Genomic DNA, 20,298 nt, shown 5'->3' on the forward strand with positions numbered 1-20,298 from the left:
AGTGCAATGAAATGCCGTGTGCTTTTTATAGAACAAGGTTTCTGCTACAGTGTGGAGAGTTTCATCCCCTGGAAAATGGAGGTCGTAAGCTGAATTCCCAGGTTGGCCAGCCAGGGTAGTTGAAAAGTGATACAAGTGGCATGTGCTTGTGGCTGAGTGCGCCACAGCTCGTCCCAGCTTTTCGCGACCTAGAAACGCCTAAACACGCTTCTGACAATTGTGACGCGACTGGCTCGCATCCTGACATCGACATCATCAACTTTTCTTCAACCATGCCGTCTCGCAAGCGCTCGCTTGCGGCCATCGATGGCGACGATGGTGAGACAGAACACTCATTACAGCATCGCATCCGTAATATGTGGCAGTTTGCGAACCTTTGCCAGTGGATATACATATTTGGCAAGGCTGCGAAAATCGACGAAGCTATTGATGTTGAGGTATGGCCACACAGCAGCCCAGTTCTTCAATAATGCGATAGGCGCACAAACTAACACATTTCATAGGAAATTGAAACGGAATGCCTCAAGCCGAACTCGAGCATCTTGGCAGACATTGCCCTCGCCCTCCTCAAACTAGTTTCGTCGCATCGTGGTTTAACGTACGTTTCCAGGAATTAGGAGATGCTGTTTTTTTGCTAATGGTGATTCGAAGGCATGAAATTTTCGATGACCAAGCACGAAAACAATTTACGAAGAGATCGCCGAACTACAACCCCTTCGGTTCTGGTGAAACACCCCTCAAATTCAACGATTTCGACATTTTTACCAAGGTAGGCTATGAAGAAATTACGAGGCCCGGTTAGTGATCCAAGGCTAATATACACTGTCTGGGTAGATCAAGGTCATGCAGCAACTGACTCAATGGGCCATGATCCATCCTGAGCGCATTCGGGATAAGATGGAAGAGCAAAAAGATAGCGAGCAAACAAGTTGGGTAAGTTCACATCTCAACAAAAGGGGGGTTAGCCACTAACAGAACTCCAGCGAATAGAACCATATGGTTGGGATGCAGATGACAGAACCTACTTCGTGCTGGACGATAACCGAGTGTATCGGCTTACAGAACCTCCGATGATTACGAAACCCACCAAACCGAAGAAATCCAGAGCATCGTATGGAAGTCGGCGCTCGAGCAAAAGACGACGCACGACCTTGAATGCAGAAGAAGAAGTGGCTGAAACGGATCAAGGAATCAAAGAAGATACGCCTAGCGAAGATGATGGCCTGGGTGGAATGACATGGGAATGTCTCGCCGTAACTCTGGATGATGTACGATCTGTTGTGGATGGTTTTCGGAAGACGCGTGACGAGAATGAGAAAATCCTGCGCGACCAACTAGAAAAACACCTTGTTCCTATCCTTGAAAAACAAGAACAATCTCGGCAACGCAGAGAGCTACAGCGAGAGCGAGAGCTAGCGAACGCTGCCAAAATGGCGAATGCAAAACGATCGAGTCGAATTGCCGGGAAAGTTGAACAACAGAGGCAGGAGGAACAGATTCGGGAGGAAGAACGACACCGAAAGGAAGAAGAAGCAAGCAAACGACGAGAAGAATTGGCGCAAATTAAAATGGAAGAGGAGCGCGATAAAAGACTGGTGTCTCGTGAACAACGGTTACGAGAACGCGAGGCACGACGCGTCCAGCATGAGGAAGAACTTGCACAACTCTCCGAAGACAGCAAGAACTTATCAAGTAGCAGCGGACGAGTATCTGAACGCCGTCTTCAAGTTGAAATTGAGAAAAACAAGCAAGCTCTGAAGGAGCTCGAGGATGAGGAAGAAGATTGGATTTTCGACTGCACTTGTGGTCTCTATGGCCAAGTGGACGATGGAGCTCACAGCGTAGCTTGCGAGAGATGCAATGTCTGGCAGCATAGTCAATGTGTTGGACTGAGCGAAGCAGCAGCTGACCAGCCAGAATTCCACTATATCTGTGCTTCTTGTATTCGGCGCGAACAAGAAGCCAAACGGCCCAGACCAACTATCAAGTTGAAGCTCAATCGTCCACCTAACTCCGGCGCCCGGCCAGATCCATCTCGCTCTTCGAGTCACTTAGGGTTATCTCTTAGTGGGGAGGCTCAGAAGGTCAACGGGACAGGAGATGGAGATCACGACGTATCTAACGGCAACGTTGAACATAGCTTGGCTCCATTGGCTTCCACCCCTGGTACTAATGTCAATGGCGTTGGCTTCACGATTAGTATGATGGACGCCCGCTCAGAGGTGAGTAAGGAGGTGCTTGGCACACCCAAAGGGACACCGGTGATTCCGGCACCTGTCAAGCTAGATGCTAGCATCCAGGGCAGCCCATCACGCAGTACGTCTATGACCACCCCGATGACGTCCTTCCGGACACCTAGTCCTTCGAAAGGTATCGACAGCTTCCAGGGGGATAAAACAGCTGAGTCGGCGTTGAGCACACCTCAGATCAGCCGCGAGATATATCGAGCAGCTCACGAGCAGAACGGAACTATACCTTCTATCGCTGGGCTCTCCCCAACCAAGCATTCACCACCCCGCCCCATCGATTCGGCCAGCTCGAATAGATTCAAGGCTGCTACTCCAATACTTCCTCCAGTCGCACTATCACCCTCTCCTCAACATCAGATTTTGACTCCGCCAATCAAACCATCGGAGCCACCAAGACCGTTTGAAAACCGATGAACACTCCAAACACGGGGATTTAATAAGGCATGGGTCCTGGTCAACGCCACGACTGTGTTAGGACGTTCTCTAAACCATGTTTAGGCATGATATGAGACTTATCCCTAAGCCATTTCCAACAGCAATACAAGCACAACCAATACGATAATAGTATTAACGAGAAGATGCTGAGTCTTTTTCTCTCATTGGAGAGGGATAGAGCTATTCAAAACAATTGCCTGTCATGGGGCCTCAAATGAGAGGATGGCACAGGCAGCTCGAATCACACTTTCCCCCATCTGTAAGGACTCTATAATCGTCTCCAGATCAAACTAGGCAAGTGAGCGACCAACAGGATTTGTGATCTGAAGCACTGCAGCAACGCGAGACGCGAATGGCCGAACCTATGCCGAAAATAGGGTGTCTATCAACATTGCTAGGCGTGATGAAAATGGTGGTCAGGAACAAATGGCCAAAGCTTCGAATAGAAGCCTGTTTCTTTTTTGGACGCCAGGTCGGAATAGTCTTAAAGGCAGAGATGATCTGCCAAAACAGAACCAACAGACCAGGCTGGCACAGGGCTGGCACAGGGCTAGATCAGGCTGGGCAATTATGGATTATTTGGTTGGTTAGTCGTTCGGCTACCGCGACACATCAAACAGACGCTGCCAGCATGACTGCGAGTGGCCGCTTGGTCCCAGTTATCCGGCATTTGAAGCAAACATGCTGCAGCCCTCCACATAACAAGCCTGGTAGGGCATGGCAGGGCAAGACAGCTAATGGAAGCAAAGCAAAACAGCGGTGGACAGGAGCTGTCGGAGTATCAGGATGGCACGGCGCCTTTGGTTATAAGTAAGAGAACATTACAGATAATAGATCGAGATCGATTCACCAAACAATAGGAAGTCAACAACGTCTCAAGTTGGGATGATTGATGACAGCCAGAGGGGCCGGATGCGCACATCAAAGGAATGCGCCGTGGCTGAACTAGTGGCATGCGAATAAGGCGGCGCAGGGAAGCACAATCAAAAGTATGACATTCTGTTTCTATTGAATGGATTGCGGCTGGACGCCAAGCGGCCCCATCTCTTAAGCTCATAGGGCTTCTATTCTATCTGTGCTTCTCCATGTTGGCCCGGGTGTAGTGTGGTGGGGTGGAGGATGCCGGCCAACGACACATGTAAATGCAGCTTGGAGAGGTCTACCACTCTGGTAACGGTCCGCATTGCGGTCTGTTTCCCAACAGGACAGTCGTCTGCTCCGGTCTCTTTGAACTTAGGGGCATCAGGTCGTTGCTTGTCTATTTGTGGGCATGGTCCTGGCGTTGTAGACATATCTATGGTATCAGAATGTCCCAAGCACATACAAAACCACTTGTGGCAGCTCAAAGAAATCCGACAAAGACGCCCTTGCTGAGTGCTCTATCTTCAGGCCGCTTAAGACCAACATAGCTACTGTCAAAAGATCAGACTTTATCTCTTCATCTACATTGTGCTTCTTACAAAGTCCACTTGCCGTTGTTCACTATAGTACCTGTGTCGTTCCATTAACTCCATCAACAACAACAACGCAGGACTCTTCTCCATCCTTGCGTCCCGTTTCTAGCCAAAATCAATATCTAAGAGCGGCGGAAGACACGCGACATGCCGCAACAGATCCTTCCAACTCCGCCATCCTCTTCTGATGGCTTCTCTCAGCAGCCAGTGGCCATGGAGTCACACACTTCGCATCCTCAAGGCTCTATGAGCCCAGAACAAAGCTTTGCCGGCTACTTCTACTCAACTCGATACTCTACTCCCGTTCGTGACGACGACTCTTCTGTGTATGAGCCATCAACTGTCTATTCCCAAAGTAGCGATGTTTCGTTTGTAAGTCCAACAGGTCCAGACTGGTTGCCATCATAGCTAACCTGCGACAATAGCAAGGTTATGCTGGGAGTCTGGGTATCACAAGTAACCCTTATGGTCCTTTGACCGATGAGATTGGCTACAATGTAGGTTGCACGAGAGCACAGGAAGAGCCAACAGCTGAGCCAACGAAGCAGAACCATCTCCCGTACACTCCGGAAGCGTCGCCTTCAGCACCTTGCCCATCTAGCGATGCAATTACGACTCGTAGTGGTCTCAATATCGCTAAGAAATCGCTTATTTCACGATCACCAGCAGTGAAAACTGGTCGAGTTCAGAAGAGAAGCCGTGCAGAGAAAGCCAAGAATGCCACCAACATGCTTTCAAAACCGCTTTCCGAAGCTGCCAGAGACTTTCCCGATATTCATGTCTCTGACATCGAGGCCTTTGTCAGTCGGCCAACTGAAGAGAGACTGTCGGAAACTTCGCGTAACAAGAAGGCTGGTCAGATCAAACGTCCCATGAATGCTTTTATGCTATACCGAAAGGCGTACCAGGAAGTCGCTAAGACGCAATGTTCTCAGAACAACCACCAGCATGTCTCAAAAGTCTGCGGTGCCGCATGGGTTTTGGAGCCAGCGCAAATCAAGGAGAATTTTGATCAATGGGCCAGAATAGAGCGTGTGAACCATCAACGAGCACATCCCGGATACAAGTTCACACCCTCAAAGCCACGAAAAGTCAAACGTGATGAGGATGGTAATGACGACTATTCAGACAATGACTCAGACTGGAACGGCGGACGTGGTCGGAAGTCCAGATTCCACCATACTACACGACTAAGCGAGGCACCAGTCGCCTACGATGCTGCGAGTAATGCGATCGGAGAGCCAGCCATGCCATCTTACCATGACATGTATGCTAACCCGGCTCCAGGTCGGCCCCATTCACTGTCATACGATGATATCACACCCAGCCCTTTTGATATGGGCATTCGTCAGTACAGTGGTCTCAACATCAACAACGAAGTAATCAACAGAACCCCTTCTCCTGGTGCCATCGACTACCCTGTACACGGGCTTGATGGATTCGCCGACTACTACGGACCACCTGGATCAAGCTTTGACAATGCCGCTCCCCATCTCTTCGGACCTGCTCAGTACGATATTTATGATGGGATCCCTGCCACCGTCCCTTTTGACCAAGAAGGCTGGGTGTCTCACGTGGAAAGTGGACAAGACTTGATGCCAGTCATGGGTGGTTACGAAGACACCACAGCACAAGACGTGTACCTGAAGGGAAGCAAAGATGATTGGAAAGTCGAAATCATGGATGAACCTGGTCACTTCGAGGATTGGTATGCACAGACCGAGCAGGGACTCCAGTGATGAATGGCGTCATGATGTCGCCGTGTAATTGTAGCAATTTTCCCTTGTGTGTTTTACTATTTGGGTGAACGGATTCGAGCATCATACATTGGATCGAGCGGTTTGATTTAGACTTGGTTTTCCTTGTGGGTATTTTAAAAAAGAATTGTCAGGTTTTTGGCAAACACCATGACTAGGATTTTCCCATCTTAATGTGTAATTCGAATCATTCTGTCTTTGAAAGCTAACACTGTCTGTGGTGTGCATGGGTGGAGAATGGCATAGGCTTAGTCATTGGATGCTAGTACCCATGTCTACATCTAGGAGCCGTGACTTGTCCCCAAGACGACGTCCATCTTCATCGCAACTGTGACCAAGCTGTCTGATTCCAACACAGGATGACTTGGATCTCTAAAACAGTGACCGTTACTGGTCTAGTCCTCTTAGCACATGCGTAAGCTCGGCAATTCTTGGTATTTTCGCAGGGAACTGACAATCACTCCAGATGCTACTCCGCGCAAGAGCACTCCGTCATCTCGTCAACAGCGGTGCATCATGGCCAACCGCAGCCGCTCGCAACACACTCGCTCCCAATCGACATATCTATCGAAGCACTGGTAGCGACTTTGATCATTGTCCTGGGCTTGGTTCTGGGAACTCCAAAGCTTCGACCTATTAAGTGGCATGAGTGGGCTGGCAAGATTGAACGCGAAGGAGAGGCTGGTTTCCAAACAGGAAGTGGCGAGGTGGAAAAGGACTATCGGGGAAACCCTTTCAGTGTGCTTGAGACGAGGCCAGGTTTCATTGACATCCGCAAGCAGCGCCGTGAATTTACGAGCTGGGTCAAGGCTGACGAGAAGTGACGACAAGAGCTCAGACACCTAAGATGGGCGACATCACACCCTTATTGATATGACGGAATTCTATCTTAGCAAAATGAAGCGCTGTTGACGAGCGACCAGCCTCCAGAACCAAATAGAGTCTATTCATATACCTGCATGACCACAATCAATACTGTATTAGCCAGTTGCATCGATTGGAACAATAGGTCCTATTCAAAAGAATGCTGGTACTTGCCACAAATACTCGATCGTTCATGGATCTCTTTGCATTAGGTAAAATTTGCGATCGAGTTCCTTCCACATGTGTGTCCTTCCTTCCCATGATGACAAAGGCCAAGAGGAAACTTAGGGCTGCCATGAAACTTCCAACGCACTGGGAAATAACTGAAGCAGTAAACGGCACCTGCCTTGAATTGCATAGACAACTACGGAAGGCCACTCCCGTCCTGATGTCTCCTCTTGTCATTGGATGCCTGCTAATTGCACGGCGTGGTAAACTCATCCTTCTCCCTCCCCGCATATTCCTCTGGTCTTCCGGCAACAAGCCTATTAAATCCACTCGACCAATATGCCCAGGACGCCAGGCTCGAGTGCTTCTAGCTCGAGTCGTCGTGGCCGAGGCCGAGGAGGTAGAGGTTGGAGAGGCCGCACTTATAACCGCAGAAACAGTGGCGGTTTGTCCTCCAGGGGTGGCTCAACACGGTCGCGAGCTCGCAATCCTTCTTCATCAATCCGCTTCAGTTCTGTTTCTCAGAACCAAGGACAATATTCAGATCCACAAGAACCGCAGACGCTCAATGCCAACACTCGTGCTCGAAGCAGCAGTGAGCCCATTCAACATGAAGTTGTCATGGCCATCGATCTCGGGGAGAATTCCACCATTGGGTGCGCATATTTCTCAACTACTGACGGGATTCTACATGTATCTGAGGACATTGCCACGGCTTCACTCGACATTGCGGAGCAATTCCTTATCCATATCCAACCAACTAGTCTTCTTGTATCTGCAAGAGCATCTGCCAGTTTCCGCGACCATCTGGAGAAGATCACTGCGTCAGAAGGTCAGCGAAAACAGATTTATCTTCCAATTCGTAGGACGAGAAACTGACGATAGCCATGCACAGGTGCCTCAAAAGGGGTCATTTTCCGCGGCTTGCAGTCGTCAGAGTTCTCAATCGAAACGGCACACGAACGACTTGTCAACCTCGATTCTCAAGCTTTATCTGCGACTGGCATTGTATTCTCCACAGGGATTGAAGAGGATGGAAGTGAAGAATCCATACCGGGTCTTTCCCAGCCCGAGTCGCAGGCATTCCGTCAACTTCGCTATGGAGGCTGCATAAACATGAATAGCCAGGTATCAGTAAGTGCACACTTTTATGATTGTGACTGGGATGCTAATATGTTTTAGGTAGGATGTGCTGGTGCTTTACTTGGCGATATTCGTCGTCGACGATCCGCTGATTTTCTCCCTGATGGACAAGTTGCCGGAGTTCTCTTTCGTGTTGTTGACATCCGCATGTTTTCCCTTAATACTTACATGTATGTCAGTACTGACGCTCTCTTGTCACTGCAAATTCTGCAGACCGAATTGCACCCCAATAGCCAAGCGTGGGGACCAGATGCGAACAAGAGCAATTCGAAAGAAAGTCTTTCAGTATATGGACTGTTCCATCACCTGGCTTGTACCCCTCAAGGTCGTGCACAACTACGCCAACTCTTCCTTCGACCCCTGTTGGACCTCGACATCATTTCGGAGAGGCAGAGGACTATCACAGTATTGCTTCAACCAGACAACGCCGACAAACTTGCACAATTGACTTCGACCCTACGCAAAATTCGAAACATGCGCACCACGCTAGCGCAGTTGCGAAAAGGCATTGAGTTTCCCTCCGCTGGTCATTCTTTCGATAGGGGCGTATGGGCAACAATCCAGAAGTTCACCGCCCAAGCTCTGACTCTCAGAGACACGATAGGCTTGTTTAATGGAGGCTCTGATATAGTGATCTTCAAGAAAGTAAGGAGCTGCTACAAGAAGTGATCTAACGGTTTAAGCTAATAGTATTGACTAAGCTCATTCATACTCTCAAACCGGCCAGCTTAGTAGTTGTTGGAGACATGATCAACAAGACAATCGATTTTGAACAGTCCAAGGCACGACACAGATCCTCCGTCAGAACCGGAATTGATCCTCAACTTGACGAACTCAAAAGACGGTATGACGGGATGGACAGCTTCCTGACAGAAGTTGTCAACCAACTCAATAGGGAGTTACCACAATGGGCACGCAAGCATGTTCGATCGTGCATCTTTCTGCCACAAATAGGTTTTCTCACAGTGGTGGAATCAAATCGCCTGACAGGTAACGGGCAATATGAAGGAGAGGGGACAGCTGTTGGAGCCTGGGAAAAGTTGTTTACTGCGGACGGTGCAGTGTGCTACAAAAACAGCTACATGAGAGAGTTAGACGAGGAATATGGGGACATGTATTGCCAGATTGGAGGTAAGCTTGTTGACAGTAGCGCTTTGAAGGCTTTAACTCACGCAAGGCAGATCGGGAGGTAGAGATTATACATGGTCTTGCAGGTAAAGTTTTGGAGCACGAGGAGCCTCTCTTGCTCGCCTCAGACATGTGTGGTGAGTTTGATGCAATACTTGCCCTTGCGCTTGGTGCCGAAAAGTACGATTGGCATGCACCACAAATGGTGGAAGCAAGCATTATTCATATCGAGGAAGGCCGCCATCCTCTACAAGAACTTGTTGTGCCAGCCTTTATCCCAAATCCCTGCCATCTCTTTACAGGGACATCAAACATAACGGCGGTCCAAGACGGCTCTCCTCAGGCTCTGGTCCTGACTGGGCCAAATCACTCTGGAAAGAGCGTCTATCTCAAACAAACAGCTTTAATTGTGTATCTTGCCCACATCGGCAGTTTTGTGCCGGCAGTTCAGGCAACAATTGGGCTCACAGAAAGCATCTTGACCTGTATATCTCCTAGGGAAAGCATGTCTGGAGGCGAGAGCTCTTTTGCAAGGGACATGAAACAAGCTGCGCTATCAATGAAATCATCAACACCTAGAAGCCTCGTCTTGGTAGATGAGTTCGGGAAAGGGACCAATGGCGATGATGGTGCCGGACTGCTAGCCGCGTTACTGGACTACTACCTATCTCTCGGACCCGAGTGCCCTCGTCTACTTGCTGCTACACACTTTCATGAAGTTTTCGAGTGTGGGTATTTGGAAAATCACAATGGGTTACGCATTGCGCACATGAACGTCAGAATGGACTGGAATGCATCACTTGTTGATGATCAAGTGACCTTTCTCTTCAACCTTGAGTATGGTCATAGCACGTCGAGTTTTGGAGGCAGATGTGCAGCTTTGAATGGGGTGCCAAGCGCAGTGGTTGAACGTGCAGAAAACATTTCAAAGTTGCTGGCCCGAAACGAAGACCTGAGTGCGATTTGTGCCCGCCTTTCTCGAGCAGAGGAAGTCCAGCTTGGGAAGGCAGAGATGACTGCGCGGCTTTTTGTAAGCGAGACCTTCGGCGACCAAGATGAGGCCAACTCGAACCGGGAAGAACATACGAGGGGCTCTATTATTGAGGTATTGGAGGATATACTATCGCCTGGTATTTGAGCAGCTGTTGCCGAGTCGATATGAGATCGAACTACGAGGGGGCGACTTCGCGAGTGCTACGAGAGGGCTATGGCTAAACACTTTTCTTTACTTCCTGGCCATGGTTCCATCAAGATCTTTGACGTAAGGTAAATTATACATCTATTAAAGCTCATGAGTAATGCCTATTGCTGCTTCTAGAGCCTCATTGAACTTGACTACCCGATGAGTGAAGGCCATTGAATGGTTGCCTCGGTCAGTTTCTGCATTATCATGAACTGTAGGCAGGGCCTGTCGAGTCTCTTCTTATTACATGGATGAGGCTTAAGGTGCTAGCTTCATGGGAATGTTTGAAACCGTACCGTTTTGCACTATGAAGCTCCTGAGAGCTACGTTGCGGTTTCAATGAGGCTTGAGAATGTTTAAATAGTGAAGCAAACACATTGCTAAGTGATCACCCTCAAAGTCAAGAATGAAAAGAGGTCAGGTAATACATGGCGAAAGAATAAAGTGGCTAAACCCAACACAGGACTGAATGGTCAGTCAAGTCAATGTTGCTGTATTATTCTATATACAAAACCAAAAACACGCATACATTCCACATCAAGCGCCCGTCAAGTCTTTCAGTATAAGCCCATTTCAGATCCTATATATATTGTGATAAGCACGCTTCATAGTTTCAAGCCCTATCAACATAGGGTATTCATAAAATGCGTCGTAACTGCAGTCATTCGCTCTGGTGAGCGCAAATATCCTTTTGAGCATCGAGGCAAGCACATGTCTTCCTCGGCAGCGGCAGCAGGGCGTTCAATCAATCCTGATACACTAGCACCAGCAATCATGCTTGCAAGGCCCGCGATCGTTGTATCAAGTTGCATATCTGCTTGTTTGGCACCTAAATCAGGGCGTTGAGTATGGCAATGCCTGCCCCGAAACCCATAAAACACAAGGCGAGTCTGTTGGAGGATGAAGCATCGTTCCCATAATCCGAGCAGTCATCACTGGAAACGTTTCTGCAAGCACGAGAGCTTAGACTAGAGCAGACCGCGGTTGCTGATGACGAACCCAGAGCCTGTCCACCACCCTGAACTGTTGTACCTCCGCCACCAGGTACAACTATAGTGACACCATATTGGCCTCCATCTCCGAGGAAATTAACACATTGATCGTAGTTTTCTTCGCAAGCATCAACGGCTGAGGTGCATGCAGCTTCGTTTGAAAATGTCGTGGCAGCATAAGGGAAGGCGAAATATGAGTTCGGGACGTAGGATGCTTCAGCGGTTGGTTCGGCAGTGGCTGAGGCTGGAGCTGTACCTGTGCAGACAGCGCTTGGCATCGTTAGCAGTCAATTCGTTTGTCGAAAAAGGAATCCGACTTTTGAGCACTCACCCAGACGGACAGCAAGCCGGTTCATCGTCGGCGTCCACGGCACACGTTTGGCCGTTTTGGCAGCATATGTCGCTAAATCTCTCGCCAAGCTCCTCAGAGCATCGGAATGTGTTCGCTGGGCATGAATCGTCCCGTCTGAAGATGACAGAGGCTGGTGGAATGTAGTAGGCTGGGGCGTATACTGCCGTTGCTATTGCTTCTACTTGAGGAATGTTCTGAGCAGATGTAGAGACTGCAGCGAGGCCGAGCCAGATGCAACTATAACTGAGCATGATGATTGTTGAGAGCAAGCGAACGAGAGATGATTTGGTTCAGCTGCGAGAACGAGGCTGAGAGGTCAAGACGTTCTACTGCAGGTCGGTAAAGCATGCGAGGAGCAGCGAATGTTGGTTGGATTCGTAAAAGAAAGCCCCAATGAGATCCTCGTCTCGTGTTCTCTCTCACTTTTTCCTTTCCCCGGCCTTCGTCTATTCTTCCTTGTCAGCTTCCAGGTCCAGCCTCCAAGTCAGGAACCTAAGACGATTCCAGTGGGGTCGTTAACCAAAGGGCTTAGCCCATAACGTCGCAAGTGCAAGGTTGTGCAGTGAGCAGACCATTCAGCTTGTTTCCTTGGGCAACAACATGACAGACAATCCAATCAACTCAGCGTACCTAGGTAAGGCGTGGGATGATGTCATGGACCCTGTTGACTGAGCAACCCTTGGCACCAAGCTAAAATTGACTCGATCAATTAACTTCACATTAGCCATTGTTTCGAAGTCAGTGTTCATATAAGTACATTATATCCCAAGTATGATTGTTACTGCTGGTCAAAATATTTGAGATCGACCTGTAACTTAATTCTTCAAAACCCTCGGACATGGCCCAAAATCTGTCGTAGCCGATCCAGTGCCTTTGTCTGAGGCACGGCATCAAGACCTTGAGTCCTAACTTCTTCGACTTCTCTTCGAGCTTCAGCTATCAGAGGTTCTAAATCCCCCCAGACATATTCTGTATACCCATTCAACACCTTGTCCCATTGCTCAAGGTAGCTATTCCTCACTTCGTCGGCACTCGTTGTACCAAAGTGAAGCTGCCGTTCGAAATCTGCTTCAGGTCCTGCCTGATCAAGAAACTCGGGGTTAAAGTTGAGTAAATCATCCCAGCGAAAGCCAGAGAAAACCGAATCTGCAGGGAATAGGGTTTCTCTCAGCTTGGCTGCCGCCTCTGGTGTAAGGCCTTCATCTTCGGCATCCGGATCATGAGCTCCGAGCAAAACACCATCAAGTCCCCCAGATGAATCATCGAGTAGGTTGACTACAGCAGCGCCATCCATCTTCTCTTGCTCCAGAAAGGCGCTTGGCGTAGATGGTATATGGTGACTTTGGTTTGGGAGCCTTCCATATTGACTGGCATCCTCAACCTCTAACGTAGCGTCGGCACTGAAGAAGGCGTCAAATGCTTCTGCCGATGCACCAGAAACCAAATTTGTCTGTGAGCGTAACGATTCACCATGGGCTGTTGAGCGCAACCTGTGCGATGATGCGTCGCCCGTACTAGATGAGTTTCTCCCAGTGATGCTGCTGCCACTGGAGCTAGCTTTTTCGTCTGGTCGCTGGCCACTTATATCTGGACCCGTTCCGAAAGCATGGAGAGCAAGCCTGCCAGAAGCCTGAAGTCGGCTGGTGATAGAGTCAGAGTTTCCAGAACCGTTATCTGTGGCCTTTCCTTTCGATTTTGCAGATGTATCGTTTTGTGGTTGTGCTCCCGGTGGTTGTCTGTTGTCGTTGTCCATGGCTGTCTATATTAGCCGAGGAGCATGAACAGCTATTGCTCCAGCAGCAGAGGCAATGAGTTGAGTGTCTTGTTGGATAAGTCGAAGGAAGAAAGCTTGGTAGAAAACTTCTAGAAGACCGATGATGAGCACTTCGGTTCATTCGTTGTAGACGTCTAGGATATGATTAGACTATAAAATAGCCGCGATGAAGTTGAATCGGGGGCACATGTCAAAACCGCTCCGGGCGGATGAGCGGGTGCCGATCGGCCTGGAGCTTGGCACCGGATTTCCGAGAAAACTTAATGCCTGATACCGCTCATGAGTCGACACTGAAACGGCTCTGGCAAGTATAATTGAGTTAAGAAGCTGACCTAGATTATTCTTTGATGAGATGAGATCAAAATGGAACGCGCTCTATATTCCACCACCAGTGCTGACCATGCTGCCAGCTCTTTATCTGAATACCTACCTATGGATGTCAAGTCATCCAGGGATACCCCGCTGTTACATCAAGCTTGATCTGATATATGGATTAAGGTAGATGTAAGTTGCGTAGAAGTGACCAGCGTAATGGCCTGTCAGTCAGGCTGATCTATCATGCAGCCTCACTTTGAAGAACTAACATGCCTAGGTAGCTCTAGCTCTCGTCGCTAGCAGAGCTTACAGCTATGTATGCCTCTGATTTGTGCAGAAGTCTGTCAAGATAAACTTGGGCTTCCAAGGGTTGAGCTGTTGGGGTCAGTAGGTCGGTAACCCCTCACAAACAGAAGCAGCCCACACAGGCACGTTAAGTCATCGATTTTAGTATGCTGGTGGCGTTTAGCCTTGAAGCACAGCCTATTATAGGCAATGAAGCCTTGGAGCTCTCTTGTGGCTTCTGTACCTAAGTGCCAACTCAGCTCTGAGCTGTTGCTCGACTCTTACTGGAGGTCCAGTTCTCTCGCAGAATCATCGGCGTAGGGGAACCTGACCTGAAAATAAACCCAAACTTGAGGGATCCACCATAAACTGTCCTATCCCATCGATCATCCAGCCAAGCCCAAACCAGGCCCGGCCAGGCCAACCCGAAATCGAACTGGATCAGATCAAAGCAGCTTGACTTTTGTTTCTGCTGCGTCACTGCCCATCTCAACTTGTTCTTGATATGTTCTCGACACGGAGAAACTGTCTTGTCTGCAGCGAAACCTTTCCGTACGTAAACATCACGAAACTCGATCAATTACAGACATAATAATACCTACTACAGCTAAACATAGCTTAAGACCTCCACTACTATCTTTAGCTGCCTTCCCTTACCTAGGTACCTTACCTACCTACAGTAGCCAGGTCTTGTGCCGCCAGCGCAACGCAGTGCAGTGCAGTAGGCAGCTCACCAACCTAAGCACAGCGCAGCTCAGCACAGACTGCAGAGCGCTCTCCCTCCGCTCGCTGTCTCCTCCCTCATCTCTTTGGCCCGCCCTCCATTGCTTCTGCTCCTCGCCCACATCCACATCCACATTCACGTCCAAACCAAAGCAGACCAGCCTACCTCCACCACAACCACCATTACCACCCGACCATTATTCTTCAGCCTTGGACGCCTGCCCACCTCTTAACATCATTCAGCCCTCCGCCGTCCTGCCTCCGATATCCCTCCCTGCCGCCGGACAGGAAATAATTTTGGACGACGTCTATAGATCACGGCGGTATATCTTGGTAGACCCCACTGCGGCGCCGACAAAAGACGATATTCAGAAACGACACCACCGCCCATCCACTCACCACCTTACCTTACGCCATCTAACACCCACCGCAACACCAGACCAGACGTGTGCTGTTGTAGCTTCCATCATCCACCCATCTCCCTTCGTGTCGCCTCGACTCGTCAACATCAACTACTTTCGCTGTTTCCAAGTTCTCGGCTCCGATTAATCCTCACCTCCGCCTTGGCCCCGCCATTCGAATCCACAGCTATCGATTCTGACCTTTGCCTCCCTCGATCAACAACCACAACCCCTCCTAACCCCCGCCTTCGCTGCTCACCAAGATGGTTGATAGCGAGACGAATTCGCCCACGTGGAAGTTCACGCAGTACGTTATCTCTCTTGATCCATTATTGGGTACCTCTCGTGTTTTTGAAGGTGAAGCTGAGCTGTCGTGTGCAGGTGTTTTGGTGACAAGGGCGATGTTGAGGACATCACCGAAGGTATGTCACCACCCTCTGCCTACTTCAGAGCCAGTTATCCGTCATGGTTACTAACTGCCACGCTCTGATACAGCTGATATCATCTCGACGGTTGAGTTCGACCATACCGGAAACTATCTCGCTACTGGCGACAAGGGAGGTAGAGTAGTGCTCTTCGAACGCAACGAGACGGTACGTCACCATTCCCGAATGTCTTTGCGTGCCGCTTATCTTTGGCGCTGCACTCCCTACTGTCGCCGCTAACTATGGATGCAGAAAAAAACCTGCGAGTACAAATTTCACACCGAGTTTCAGTCGCATGAGCCCGAATTCGACTATTTGAAGTCCCTTGAGATCGAGGAAAAGATCAACAAGATAAAGTGGTGCAGGCGACAAAACGCTTCACACTATCTGTTGTCTACCAACGACAAGACAATCAAGCTATGGAAGGTGTTCGAGAAGTCGCTCAAGGTTGTGGCGGAGAACAATCTCTCTCACGATGTAACTCCTGGGAGCATTGCAGGTGGTGGCGGCGCTCCCAAGCCTTTACCGTCTCATCAGTTTAAGAACGCCGCCGACCTAAAGCTGCCTCGGCTCACACATCATGACACAGTGGTTGCCGCCGTGCCACGCCGGACATACGCCAACGCACATGCCTATCATATCAACAGCATCTCGGTGAACAGCGACGGAGAGACCTTCATTAGCAGCGATGACTTGCGGATTAACCTCTGGAACCTCAATATTCAGGACCAGAGCTTCAACATCGTTGACATCAAGCCTGCCAATATGGAGGAACTTACTGAAGTGATCACAGCAGCCGAATTCCACCCCATGAGCTGCAACTGGTTCATGTATGCCAGCTCCAAGGGCACCATCAAGCTTGCTGACATGCGAGAGAGTGCTCTATGCGACCAGCACGCGAAACGTTTGTGCACCCGAATTGTAAGAACTTGTATAATTGCAAGCGTACTGACTACTCGTAGTATTTGAACAGGAAGAAGACCCCTCGTCGCGATCCTTCTTTTCCGAAATCATCTCCTCTATCTCCGATGTCCGGTTCTCACATGACGGTCGATACATCTTATCTCGCGATTACCTCACCGTAAAGATTTGGGATATCAATATGGAGCGACAGCCTGTAAAGACGATACCGATCCACGAGCATCTCCGGCCACGATTGTGTGACACATACGAGAACGATAGTATATTCGACAAGTTTGAAGTTGTTTTCTCTGGTGATGCGAAGAATGTTATGACGGGCAGTTATAACAACAATTTCATGATCTATCCTTCAGACCCTGACAAGGAGGTCGAGGTGGTCCTTCAGGCGGACAAGTCGGCTTTCAAGGCGAAGAAGGTTGGTGTGCCCACGCCAATCAACGCCTCGACAAGCCCAACAGCCACCAATGGCAAGAAGGGTGGATCTAGGGCTGGTAGTCCAGGCGGTCAGGGCCAGCGAATGCGTAAGGAGACAGACGCGGACCAGATCGATTTCAACAAGAAGATCCTGCACATGAGTTGGCATCCCTTCGAGGACAGTATTGCGATTGCAGCTACGAACAATGTAAGTGAAACTGAGGCACACCTTTGTATGTCAACCCGGGGCTAACCTGCGGACACAGCTCTTTGTCTTCTCGGCACTCTAGACCATGGTAATGGCGTTCATCTCGTAGGGCAGTTAAGCGAGCTAGTCCCTGGCTGGAAGTCGAAGTCGCAACAGCAAGAGTATAAGTACTTCAGCCTCAGTCATGGTGGGATCTGCCCAGTTCTTCTTGGGCATGACGTGATATCTCGATGGTGCAGGGAATGATAATACGGAACAACACGACCTACTATACTTAGAAGCGATAGCACGTATCATCGATAGTGCTTGGAATGAATGCTACGCGGAGAGAAGGAAGAAAGCTGGAAGAGGCCCTTTGGATGTGGCCGTTGAAAAGACTGACGATAGAAAGCTACTGGCTATCTGTCTATGAAGCAAGCGAATGAACCAGCGGGAAGAGCCACATGGGAGGGAGGTGAACGGATACATTGGCTGGCGTTCGGTCGCCACGTGTAGCAGAAACCACAAAGAGACTATTGAGAATCAAAGAAATGCCACTCATGCCTGAGAAGAAGCCAAGTTAAAATGATGGACGGCTATTCGCCCGCCATTCGGGTCAGTGGAGTTTCGAGGGAGACTGATGATGGATAATGGTAAGGTTAGATGCAGGGGCCGCATTCAACGCCTCTAAGAACACAAGCAGTTGATTGTTTAGTAATTTCTTGACCAATCCGCCGTTTGTATCGTGACGCAGGCCTATGTAAGCTTCATAGCCAATCTCTGAGGCTCTCGAGCTGCCACGACCTCTGATGCAGCAATGTTCCATCATGCAGTACCTCCCTGCGATGGAGGGTCTCTGGTTGAATTTAAGGTACTTGAGATGAGATAGGGCTGTTCAGCCAGCACTAACTTTTAACGTGTACTCAGTACGGTTTGGTCCAATGAAATCTTGGTGGGTATGCAGGTACAGCGGTACCGCTGACTTGATGCGGGTCAACGCCCAGCCTTATCGAAGAGTCTGAGCGTCCCTCGGCCCCCGTCTCATCTTGGCTCTTCTGCATTACCTGGGCAAGGACAAGCAAGACACAAGGGCAACACCAATAACTCGGCCCAGCCGCTTTTTGTCAGCAGAGCTCTTTGTTGAGGGATACCACCTGTCACTCCTTTTTTTTTTACTATTTACACCTCCCATCCCACAGAGATGGCGACCGAAATACCTTCCCACATCCTCCGCAAGAGGACAGCAGCCTCAGACATGACGGTCCTCGAGAACTCGATCCGTCGTGACAGCGCCTCTCACGAGGCTCCTGTTAATGACCTGGAGCAAGGATCGAGGTCATCTGTAGCGCAGAACATTGCCAATCTGGTGGCTCACGAGGTCGGACCTTCATTGTTGACGGTTGGTGTCATGTTAAGCTTGATCTTTGGAGGATGCTGTTCAAATGTACGTTGTCACTTCCAGCCCCCGCTATCAATTGTCTTACATGGCCATATGGACTGACTCAAACCATGCTGGCTTTAGGTTTATGCTCTTGAAGCTATCGTCAAGTGAGTTTCCCATGTGTATAATCATCCATACGGTGCTACGAGACTGATGAGTTATTTGTATAGCTTTGAACCATCAAGTGGTATGAAATCGTCCGCGGTCCCGTAGCCTTTAACTGACGCATTCTCTTCATTACAGGAACTCTGTTGACGTTTGTTCAATTTCTCTTCGTCGCTGTAACGGGATTCATCGCTCAATTTGATAAGAACAGTCGTTTCTTCCTTACACCTAACAAGGTTCCCATCAGCCGTTGGATATTCAACATTGTTCTCTTCTTCACCATCAATGTCCTCAATAACCACGCCTTCAGTTATGATATTTCCGTTCCAGTTCATATCATCCTTCGATCTGGCGGAAGTATCACAACTATGGCGGCAGGCTATCTATATGGCAAGAGGTATTCTCAAATGCAAGTTGTTGCCGTCGTCCTCTTGACACTCGGCGTCATCTTGGCTGCGTGGTCGGATGCTCAAGCCAAGGTAGACATTCCTTCTCCGAGCTTTGCTAGGCATACACTAATAACTCTTGGCTATAGGGTACAAGTGAAAGCAGTGGTCGTCCGGCCTTCAGCACTGGACTGGTGATCCTCTTCGTGGCTCAGCTTCTTTCGGCCATCATGGGGCTTTACACGGAGGCAACATACGCCAAATACGGCCCTCAGTGGAAGGAGAACCTTTTCTACTCGCACGCCCTCTCTCTGCCGCTGTTCCTGCCTTTTGCTCCGTCAATGGCACGTACTTTTGCTTATCTTATGACGAGCACCCCGTTACAACTACCAGGCGTTTTCGGCTTCGCGACCACTAAGTTCCAGATTCCCAGTCAGATCCTATTCCTTATTACCAATGTTCTTACTCAATATGCTTGCATCCGGGGAGTCAACCTTCTGGCCGCTGCATCAACGGCTCTCACCGTCACCATCATCCTCAACATCCGAAAGCTCGTCAGCCTACTTCTAAGCATTTGGCTATTTGGTAACAAGCTAGCTCCTGGTACACTCCTAGGTGCTATTATTGTTTTCAGTGCCGGCGGGCTATACTCAGTGGGTTCGAGAAAGAAGACACCTGCGGAGAAGGGAGTTTCTGCCAGGGCCAACAAAGCAAGCTGAGGAGCTTGTTGCGTGTTTTCGTCGGTATAAAGGGTTTTCGCAACGCTCATCGAATTGTAGACGGCGTTGATGGTTAAGGGGGACCTTGCAAGAGAGGATCTGAGTGTAGCCGGACGTCATGTCCAATGCTACCATGTAGGCGTTATGGTGAATCTTATATGCTAACGAATACCAAAAGCCAAAGAGCTTATATAGACTAGACAATCGAGAATGCAATTTTCGAATAGACCGTGGATATTTACCATATTTGTGTTGATATCAAGTAGCCTATAGTGCTCGTAAGGAGGAGCCCTTACACCACACAAAACACCGATGACATCCATTGAAAAAGACCCTGGAAGCAACTTGGACGGAATGATATGTCGGTCAGGTCCAAGCTGGGAAGGATGCAGATGTTCAAACCTTCCCACGCATCTTCAAGGTTGTCATTCGAGCGCTTATCATTCTGGTCCAACGCGGGGAACGATATCCAGATGC

General features: G+C 49.3%; 6 protein-coding genes across 6 annotated transcripts; 4 read left to right on the plus strand and 2 right to left on the minus strand.

The window, feature by feature from the left end:
• The first annotated feature begins 240 nt into the window (after positions 1-240).
• FOBCDRAFT_7558 (uncharacterized protein) lies at positions 241-2,850 on the plus strand. The gene is made up of 5 exons (XM_031182981.3): positions 241-437; positions 504-598; positions 652-769; positions 835-933; positions 984-2,850. Exons 1-5 carry the CDS (start codon positions 273-275, stop codon positions 2,661-2,663), a joined length of 2,157 nt encoding a protein of 718 aa, XP_031043749.2. The 5' UTR covers positions 241-272; the 3' UTR covers positions 2,664-2,850.
• Positions 2,851-4,125: 1,275 nt separating this feature from the next.
• Positions 4,126-6,933, plus strand: FOBCDRAFT_256031 (membrane magnesium transporter-domain-containing protein). Its single transcript, XM_031182984.3, has 4 exons — positions 4,126-4,510; positions 4,564-5,846; positions 6,254-6,310; positions 6,362-6,933. Exons 1-4 carry the CDS (start codon positions 4,286-4,288, stop codon positions 6,717-6,719), a joined length of 1,923 nt encoding a protein of 640 aa, XP_031043752.2. The 5' UTR covers positions 4,126-4,285; the 3' UTR covers positions 6,720-6,933.
• A 333-nt stretch (positions 6,934-7,266) lies between these two features.
• On the plus strand, positions 7,267-10,336 carry FOBCDRAFT_174429 (muts domain V-domain-containing protein; the record flags this gene model as incomplete). Its single annotated transcript, XM_059608491.1, has 5 exons — positions 7,267-7,759; positions 7,823-8,061; positions 8,110-8,715; positions 8,847-9,201; positions 9,285-10,336. The coding sequence occupies 5 exons, from the start codon at positions 7,267-7,269 to the stop codon at positions 10,334-10,336; spliced, it is 2,745 nt and encodes a 914-aa protein (XP_059463917.1).
• Positions 10,337-10,830: 494 nt separating this feature from the next.
• On the minus strand, positions 10,831-12,304 carry FOBCDRAFT_314515 (uncharacterized protein). The gene is made up of 2 exons (XM_031182987.3): positions 11,705-12,304; positions 10,831-11,643 (listed from the first exon to the last, which is right to left on the minus strand). Exons 1-2 carry the CDS (start codon positions 11,974-11,976, stop codon positions 11,211-11,213), a joined length of 705 nt encoding a protein of 234 aa, XP_031043755.2. The 5' UTR covers positions 11,977-12,304; the 3' UTR covers positions 10,831-11,210.
• A 226-nt stretch (positions 12,305-12,530) lies between these two features.
• On the minus strand, positions 12,531-13,638 carry FOBCDRAFT_7571 (uncharacterized protein). The gene has a single exon (XM_031182989.3). The coding sequence runs from the start codon at positions 13,476-13,478 to the stop codon at positions 12,549-12,551; it is 930 nt and encodes a 309-aa protein (XP_031043757.2). The 5' UTR covers positions 13,479-13,638; the 3' UTR covers positions 12,531-12,548.
• A 1,848-nt stretch (positions 13,639-15,486) lies between these two features.
• Positions 15,487-19,821, plus strand: FOBCDRAFT_235774 (UAA transporter family-domain-containing protein; the record flags this gene model as incomplete). The annotated part of the gene is made up of 12 exons (XM_031182994.3): positions 15,487-15,530; positions 15,605-15,645; positions 15,719-15,816; positions 15,901-16,569; positions 16,622-17,191; positions 17,944-18,041; positions 18,098-18,126; positions 18,370-18,614; positions 18,693-18,718; positions 18,782-18,798; positions 18,855-19,195; positions 19,252-19,821. 12 exons carry the CDS (start codon positions 15,487-15,489, stop codon positions 19,819-19,821), a joined length of 2,748 nt encoding a protein of 915 aa, XP_031043762.3.
• Between the last annotated feature and the right edge of the window lie 477 nt (positions 19,822-20,298).

This window comes from Fusarium oxysporum, chromosome I, assembly GCF_013085055.1.
Source record: "Fusarium oxysporum Fo47 chromosome I, complete sequence".
NCBI classification, from domain to species: Eukaryota; Fungi; Ascomycota; class Sordariomycetes; order Hypocreales; family Nectriaceae; genus Fusarium; species Fusarium oxysporum.

Excerpts from the sequence above, each read along its gene's own strand:
- FOBCDRAFT_7558 (XM_031182981.3), top strand. The coding sequence starts at position 273 with ATGCCGTCTCGCAAGCGCTCGCTTGCGGCCATCGATGGCGACGATGGT. Across the intron at positions 770-834 it reads ATTTCGACATTTTTACCAAG|ATCAAGGTCATGCAGCAACT; the intron begins GTAGGCTATGAA and ends CTGTCTGGGTAG. Across the intron at positions 934-983 it reads ATAGCGAGCAAACAAGTTGG|CGAATAGAACCATATGGTTG; the intron begins GTAAGTTCACAT and ends ACAGAACTCCAG.
- FOBCDRAFT_256031 (XM_031182984.3), top strand. The coding sequence starts at position 4,286 with ATGCCGCAACAGATCCTTCCAACTCCGCCATCCTCTTCTGATGGCTTC. Across the intron at positions 4,511-4,563 it reads AAAGTAGCGATGTTTCGTTT|CAAGGTTATGCTGGGAGTCT; the intron begins GTAAGTCCAACA and ends CTGCGACAATAG. Across the intron at positions 5,847-6,253 it reads CCTGGTCACTTCGAGGATTG|GATGACTTGGATCTCTAAAA; the intron begins GTATGCACAGAC and ends ATTCCAACACAG.
- FOBCDRAFT_314515 (XM_031182987.3), bottom strand. The coding sequence starts at position 11,976 with ATGCTCAGTTATAGTTGCATCTGGCTCGGCCTCGCTGCAGTCTCTACA. Across the intron at positions 11,644-11,704 it reads CCGGCTTGCTGTCCGTCTGG|CGCTGTCTGCACAGGTACAG; the intron begins GTGAGTGCTCAA and ends AACGATGCCAAG.
- FOBCDRAFT_7571 (XM_031182989.3), bottom strand. The coding sequence starts at position 13,478 with ATGGACAACGACAACAGACAACCACCGGGAGCACAACCACAAAACGAT.